The sequence below is a fragment of the Lathyrus oleraceus genome, chromosome 5 (genome assembly GCF_024323335.1).
Source record: "Lathyrus oleraceus cultivar Zhongwan6 chromosome 5, CAAS_Psat_ZW6_1.0, whole genome shotgun sequence".
NCBI classification, from domain to species: Eukaryota; Viridiplantae; Streptophyta; class Magnoliopsida; order Fabales; family Fabaceae; genus Lathyrus; species Lathyrus oleraceus.
This window is the reverse complement of record NC_066583.1, coordinates 514,258,053-514,266,815: the sequence shown is the minus strand read 5'-3', so window position 1 is coordinate 514,266,815 and position 8,763 is coordinate 514,258,053. Positions and strand designations below refer to the sequence as shown.

General features: G+C 30.0%; 1 protein-coding gene across 4 annotated transcripts in view; it reads left to right on the top strand.

Annotated features, from left to right (window-relative positions):
• The first annotated feature begins 762 nt into the window (after positions 1-762).
• Positions 763-8,763, top strand: part of LOC127085955 (uncharacterized) — a 68,294-nt gene continuing 60,293 nt past the window's right edge. Inside the window, exon 1 of one of the 4 annotated variants that reach the window (XR_007789354.1) lies at positions 763-853. Coding sequence is in view for 2 of the 4 variants with exons in the window: in XM_051026541.1 (XP_050882498.1) it covers positions 784-853 (70 nt within the window). In the remaining 2 variants the exon portion in view is untranslated. Of the gene's footprint in view, positions 854-6,497; positions 6,589-8,763 lie in introns of those variants that run through there. The other 3 variants (XM_051026541.1, XR_007789353.1, XM_051026540.1) reach the window with 3 other exon arrangements.

Genomic DNA, 8,763 nt, shown 5'->3' with positions numbered 1-8,763 from the left:
GATTGCTTCATCTGCAAGTGACAAGGTTAGATGACATATTTTTGTACTTTTGGTTAGTAAACAAATGAAAAGCAATGATATACATATGCCAAACATGTTTGGTGATCAAGAACCACTATCAAAAGACAACCCACCCACAGGGAAGGAAGCAAGGTGCACAAAGATCCTTGAGGCAATGATATGATATGATATGATGCCATGAGGGATCTTAGGGACAAAATTGGGGTCTTACAGTAACTAGTAGATATTACATTAAATATTACTAATTGACCTACTATTTTCTTATTTAAAATTAATTTGTAAAATAACTATTGTAATTAATATTTTTATTTTATTATTGAACTAGTGATCAATATTCAATAAATACTCGATGAATATTTGTAGGTACAGAAACATATGGTGACCCTAGTATCCATTTTGGATCTTACATAAAATATGGTCATAGTAAAACCACGAAGATTTAAAAACAAGGACAATTCTTATTTCAATTAATTAATATATTTCTACCATTAATATTACTTATTAATTATATTTGAATAATTAACATAATTTTCTCTTAATTTTTAAATTCTATTAATATTTCTATTCAATTGTTTTTGACATGTACATCTTTAAAAAGTCTTATAATATAATAAATCTTCAAACATATGATTATCAACTTTGAATGAAATTTAATAAAATAAAATAATAATAATTTTTATTTCCATTTAATTTTTTTCCTATATAATGCATATCATTTTAGTCTTGTAACACACAAGAAAATATAAAGTGAAATCCAACAAAATGACTTCTCAAAGCTGTCAATCTTCTTATCTTTTTGGTGTTTTATGTATTATTTTGATTTTGAATTCAGGTAAAGGGAGGAATTTTTTCTATATCTCTTTTAATACATTTTTATTTTGATGAAACAATTTACGTTTAAATTTAAGAATTTTTATTATTTGTATCCTTAGAATTTTTGTTCATAGAGAGAAAAACATTAGCTTTAGTTGTTAGATATACACGATTCACCAACTTTTTATAAAGTAATAATAATATTGGGGGCCAAATTTGAAAAATATAAAGAAAAAACCTTGTGTGCATAATAACTTATACATTTTTTTTTGTTTCAGGATCTGTTACTAGTTTGGACACTCCAGCTACGATAGATTGCCCTTAGGGAAGAAATTGACCACCAGCAGCATGTTGCGTAAATACTTGTAATTAAAATTATGGTACATAATGCCTTAGGAAGGGATTTCAAAAAGGTGGACAATGTTGGTTTCCGGGTGGTCAAGATAATTGTTGTTTTTTTATTTAAGAAGCTACGGTGTATCACTCATATCACTGGAAAATAAAAGATGCACCTTAATTTGTGTTTGAAAATTAGAAGTTGTAAGGAGTTTTTGTAATATTGGAAATCTGTAAACCTCAATTATCCATAAATTCACTTTAAAATAAAAATAAATTCTCACCAAGAATCTATGTTACAAATTATTGCCATATTTCTTGGATGATATGAAATATATGAACTCGTCGTAGATTAAAAAGACATTGATAAGGATTGCTAGTGGTTACAAATGTCATAATAGTTTAATACTAAATATTGAGAAGGATCCAAAACATATCTAATCAAAATTTCATACCCAATAAATAAGTGTTGATGAAAAAAATATAATCTAATTCTAACAGAGGAATATTTTGTTTGTTAAAAATGTTGTATTTTCTATGTGTTTAGCTGTAAATCAGTCGTTCGAGATAGGATTAAACTAAGAGTTGGATGAGAGATGGTGAATATCGTATTACGTGATGGACTACCCTATTGGTTAGTACCACAAGATAGTAACTTAATCAATATGATTAAGATTACATGATACTAGTAGTGTTGTAGGGAAAAGCCATATTAATTATGTTTGATGTAGGAAAATCGTGAACATTCATGTTAATTTATATGCTTATATTCGTGTTGATTATTGACAACCAGAAAGGTTCTTGAAGACCTTTCAATTAACTGACTATAAAACATATAGGGGATTGAAATGTCTAACTACATACACTAGGTATATAACTTAAAATGGTGTCGGAATGTCACAAAGTTGTAGTAGGATATCAAAGATCTCATAAACTAGACTCGAATGTCAGGGACCGTTGCAGTTAGGGTCTACAGGGTTATATATGGGTGTATGGGTAACATGTCCATCCCAATAGCGTAAGTGGGTCATGTGACTACCTTAGTCACGATGTATAGTTCTGGCTCTATACACGGATATCACAAGATATAGTTCTCATGAGATAGATTTGGATGATATATGATCCATGCGCTACTCCGGATAATTGACTACTATATTTGTGGTCCATGGCCTATAAGTATAGGAGTTTGTTGAACTCTTGGTTGTATACTCAATGTAGAAATTTATAAATGCTCAAGGTCATATTTGTGCACTAAGAGAGACTCATTCTAGATGTTATGCTTATAGGAGGACCCTAGTTGGTCATGAGCCATATGAGTCATATATAGACTAGTACAGTTTTTGACACTTCGTTTGACTTGTTAGTGTTTTAGTTGGCCACAATACATAAATGTTTGAGTCGGGCTTTAAGTAACACCAAAGCATATCTATCGGCTTGGATAACTGATTATCCAATTATCAGTTGGAGAACCACGAAAGGATAAGTATATTATTTTAGTATGTAAATCTTGTGTGTTTGACTAGATGTATAATGCCAATGAGATGATTGTGAGGTTTATAGTCAAAACTCATTCGTGTGGGATTGGGTTGAGATATCCTAATGGACTTTTCAAGTAGACCATGACCTGGGTAGAAGGATAGTCATAGATTCAATTGTTTATATCAGAAACCTACTAACATTAGCATCTCATCCCATGTTATTGTGTTATTTTTGATTTAGTAGGTAATTGGTTCGGACTCGCAACTATGGACTTGGAATCGAGGATACGATGGAGTGTCTATCTTTAATGTTAAAGATTTTGTTCACTCATTGATGTATTATTTATCCTAATTTTATTTTTGTGAAAATTTTAATCTGACCCACTTCTATATATTTGAATTGATGTTTCCCGTACCAATTATTAATACCACTGGTTATTAATCTAGACATGTAACTAGTAGATAGTACATTAAATATTACTAATTGACCTACTATTTTCTTATTTAAATGTTATTTTATAAAATGATTATTGTAATTAATATTTTTATTTTATTATTGAACTAGTGATCAATATTCAATAAATACTCAATGAATATTTGTAGGTACAGAAACATATGGTGACCCTAGTTTTAACTTTGAATCTTATATAAAATATTGTCATAGTAAAACCAAGAAGTTTTAAAAACAAGGACAATTCATATTTCAAATAATTATTATATTTCTACCATTAATATTACTTATTAAATATATTTGAATAATTAACATAATTTTATCTTAATTTTTAAATTTTATTAATATTTCTATTCAATTGTTTTTGACATGTACATCATTAAAAAGTCTTATAATATAATAAATCTTCAAACATAGGATTATTAACTTTGAATGAAATTTTATAAAATAAAATAATAATAATTTTTATTTCCATTTAAAAGTAAATTTTAGTATATATAATGCATAGCATTTTAGTCTTGTAACACACAAGAAAATATAAAGTGAAATCCAACAAAATGACTTCTCAAAGTTGTCACTCTTCTTATCTTTTCGGTGTTTGATATATTATTTTGATTTTGAATTCAGGTAAAGGGATGAGTTTTTTCTATGTCTCTTTTAATACATTTTTAGTTTGATGAAACAATTTACGTTTAAATTTAAGAATTTTTATTATTTGTATCCTTAGAATTTTTTTTCATAGAGAGAAAAACATTAGCTTTAGTTGTTAGATCTACATGATTCACCAACTTTTTATGAAGTAATAATAATATCGGCTGCAAAATTTGAAAAATATAAAGAAACAACTTTGTGTGCATCATAACTTATACATTTTTTTTGTTTCAGGATCTGTTACTAGTTTGGACACTCCAACTACACTAGATTGCCCTTATGGAAGAAATGGACCACCAGCAGCATGTTGCGTAGATACTTGTAATTCGAATTGTGGGACAGAATGTCTTAGAAAGGGATTTCAAAAAGGTGGACAATGTTGGTTTCCGGGTGGTCAAGATAATTGTTGTTGTTTTATTTAAGAAGCTATGGTGTATCATTCATATCACTGAAAAATAAAAGTTGCACCTTAATTTGTGTTTGAAAATTAGAAGCTAGAAGGAGTTTTTGTAATGTTGGAAATCTGTAAACCTCAATTATCGATAAATTCACTTTAAAATGAAAATAAATTCTCACCAACAATATATGTTACAAATTAGTGCCATATTTCTTGGATGATATGAAATATATGAACTCGTCATAGATTAAAAAAACATTGATAAGGATTGCTAGTGTTTACAATTGTCATAATAGTTTAATATTAAACATTGAGAAGGATCCAAAACTTATCTAATCAAAACTTTCATACCCAATAAATAATTGTCGATGAAAAAAATATAATCTAATTTTGACAGAGGCATATTTTGTGTGTTATAAATGTTGTATTTTCTATGCGTTTAGGTGTAAATCAGTCGTTCGAGATAGGATTAAACTAAGAGTTGGATGAGAGATGGTGAATATCGTATTACGTGATGGACTATCCTATTGGTTAGTAGCACAAGATAGTAACATAATCAATATGATTAAGGTTACATGATACTAGTAGTGTTGCAGGGAACAGATAGATAAATTATGTTTGAGGTAGGAAAATCATGAACATCCAAAGTTATTTTATACGCTTATATTCGTGTTGATTACTGATGACCAGAAAGGCTTGTGAAGACCTTTCAATTAACTAACTATAAAACATCTAGGGGATTGAGATGTCTAACTGCATACACTAGGTTTATATCCCAAAGTGGTTATGGAATCTCACAAAATTTAGTAGAATGTCGAAGATCTCATAAACTAAACTCAAATGTGGGGGCCGTCGCAGTTAGGGTCTGCAGGGTTATTTATAGGTGTATGGGATAACATGTCCATCTCAATAGTGTATGTGGATCATGTGACTATCCTAGTCACGATGTATAGTTTTGGCTCTATACATGGATATCACGAGATATAGTTCTCATGAGATAGTTTATGATGATATGTGATCCATACGCTACTCCGGATAGTTGACTATTATATTTGTGGTCAATGGCCTATAAGTAGAGAAGTTTGTTGAACTCCTGATTCGATACTGAGCGTATAAATTTATAAATGCTTCAGTTTATACGGGTGGCAGTAGAAGAGAGTAAATCTAGATGATATGCTTATAGGAGGACCCTTGTTGGTCATGAGCCATATGCGTCATATATAGACTGGTACGGTTGTTGACACTTTGTTTGATTTGTTAGTGTTTTAGTTGGTCACAATACATAAACGCCTGAGTCGGGATTTACGTAACACCAAAGCATACCTATCGGCTTGGATAACAGATTATCTACATATCAGTTGGAGAACCGTGGTAGGATAAGTATATTATTTCAGTATGTGAATCTTGAGTGTTTAAATAGATGTACAACGCCAATGAGATGATCGTGAGGTGTATAGTTAAAACTCATTCGTGTGGGATTGGGTTGAGATATCCTATAGAGTTTTCAAGTAGACCTTGACCTGGGTAGCAGGGTAGTCAGAGATTCAATTGTTTATATCAGAAACCTACTAAAATTAGTATCTCATCCCATGTTATTGTATTATTTTGGATTTAGCAGGTAATTGATTCGGACTCGAAACTATGGACTTGGCATCGGGGATATGATGGAGTGTCTATCTTTTATGTTAAAGATTTTGTTCGGTCATTGATATATTATTTATCCTAATTCTATTTTTGTGAAAATTTTATTCTGGCCCACTTCTATATATTTCAATTGATGTTTTTCCATACCAAGTATTTATACCACTGGTTATTATTCTAGACATGTAACTAGTAGATATTACATTAATTATGACTAATTGACCTACTATTTTCTTTTTTAAAATTTATTTTATAAAATAACTATTGTAATTAATATTTTTATTTTATTATTGAACTAGTGATCAATATTCAATAAACACTCAATGAATATTTGTAGGTACAGGAACATATGGTGACCCTATTTTGGATCTTAAATAAACTATTGTCATAGTAAAACCACGAAGTTTTAAAAACAATGACAATTCTTATTTTAACTAATTAATATATGTCTACCATTACTATTACTTACTAATTATATTTGAATAATTAACATAATTTTCTCTTAATTTTTAAATTTTATTAATATTTCTATTCAATTGTTTTTGACATGTGCATCTTTAAAAAGTCTTATAATACAATAAATCTTCAAAATATGATTATTAACTTTGAATGAAATTTAATAAAATAAAATAATAATAATTTTTATTTCCATCTAATTTTTTTTGTCTATATAATGCATATCATTTTAGTCTTGTAACACACAAGAAAATATAAAGTGAAATCCAACAAAATGACTTCTCAAAGCTGTCAATCTTCTTATCTTTTTGGTGTTTTATGTATTATTTTGATTTTGAATTCAGGTAAAGGGAGGAATTTTTCTATATCTCTTTTAATACATTTTTATTTTGATGAAACAATTTACGTTTTAATTTAAGAATTTTTATTATTTGTATCCTTAGAATTTTTTTTCATAGAGAGAGAAACATTAGCTTTAGTTGTTAGATCTACGTGATTCACCAACTTTTGATGAAGTAATGATAATATCGGGTGCAAACTTTGAAAAATATAAAGAAACAACTTTGTGTGCATAATAACTTATACAATTTTTTTATTTCAGGATCTGTTACTAGTTTGGACACTCCAGCTACGATAGATTGCCCTTATGGAAGAAATTGACCACCAGCAGCATGTTGCGTAAATACTTGTAATTCAAATTGTGGCACATAATGCCTTAGAAAGGGATTTCAAAAAGGTGGACAATGTTGGTTTCGGGTGGTCAAGATAATTGTTGTTGTTTTATTTAAGAAGCTACGGTGTATCATTCATATCACTGAAAATTAAAAGCTGCACCTTAATTTGTGTTTGAAAATTAGAAGCTGTAAGGAGTTTTTGTAACGTTGGAAATCTGTAAACCTCAATTATCGATAAATTCAATTTAAAATGAAAATAAATTCTCACCAACAATCTATGTTACAAATTAGTGCCATATTTCTTGGATGATATGAAATATATGAACTCGTCATAGATTAAAAAAACATTGATAAGGATTGCTAGTGTTTACAATTGTCATAATAGTTTAATACTAAATATTGAGAAGGATCCAAAACTTATCTAATCAAAACTTTCATACCCAATAAATAATTGTTGATGAAAAAAATATAATCTAATTTTAACAGAGGCATATTTTCTTTGTTATAAATGTTGTATTTTCTATGCGTTTAAGTGTAAATCAATCGTTCGAGATAGGATTAAACTAAGAGTTGGATGAGAGATGGTGAATATCGTATTACGTGATGGACTACCCTATTGGTTAGTACCACAAGATAGTAACATAATAAATATGATTATGGTTACATGATACTAGTAGTGTTGCAGGGAAAACCTAGATTAATTATGTTTGAGGTAGGAAAATCATGAACATCCAAAGTTATTTTATATGCTTATATTCGTGTTGATTACTGATAACCAGAAAGGCTTGTGAAGACCTTTCAATTAACTGACTATAAAACATCTAGGGGATTGAGATGTCTAACTGCATACACTGGGTATCTAACCCAAAATGGTTCCGGAATCTCACAAAATTTAGTAGAATGTCGAAGATCTCATAAACTAGACTCGAATGAGGGGACCGTTGCAATTAGGGTTTGTAGGTTTATATATAGGTGTATGGGATAAGATGTCCATCTCAGTTGTGTATGTGGATCATGTGACTATCCTAGTCACGATGTATAGTTTTGGCTCTATACACGGATATCACGAGATATAGTTCTCATGAGATAGTTTAGGATGATATGTGATCCATACGCTACTCCGGATAGTTGACTATTATATTTATGGTCAATGGCCTATAAGTATAGGAGTTTGTTGAACTCCTGATTCGATAATGAGCGTATAAATTTATAAATGCTTCAGTTCATACGGGTGGCAGTAGAAGAGAGTAAATCTAGATGATATGCTTATAGGAGTACCCTTGTTGGTCATGAGCCATATGCGTCATATATAGACTGGTACGGTTGTTGACACTTTGTTTTATCAAGCAAATCGAACACAATAAGTTTCACATGCCAAACTTCAAATCACCATAACTATCACAATACTGCATGGAAATTAATGATCTAAAGCTCAATGTACTCAGTGATGAAGGATCTACAACATGCACATAACTATTTCAAGAATTAAAGCATTCGAAATTTGACCTTGTTGAAGAGGCAGAAGTGAAATTGTTGCTTTCAGGCCATGCTAAGCTCAAACAGATGCTCCTCAATGCTTAAATGAATGAATGGATGAGGAATGATAGCTTAATCTTGCACGATCTTGCTTGAATCTCCAACTGCCATTGATGAGTGTGAGCTTCAACAGTCCTCAAATCTGCATGAAATCCTTCGAATCCTGCTTCCAAAATGCTCAATTATGCTTATGGATGATGAACAAATCAAGAACAAGGCAAGGTGTATGAAGAAAATTGAAGAAAAAGTGAGAGAACCAAGTGAAGAAAATTTTTAGATCTGAGAATTATGAAGTGTTGATGATGAATT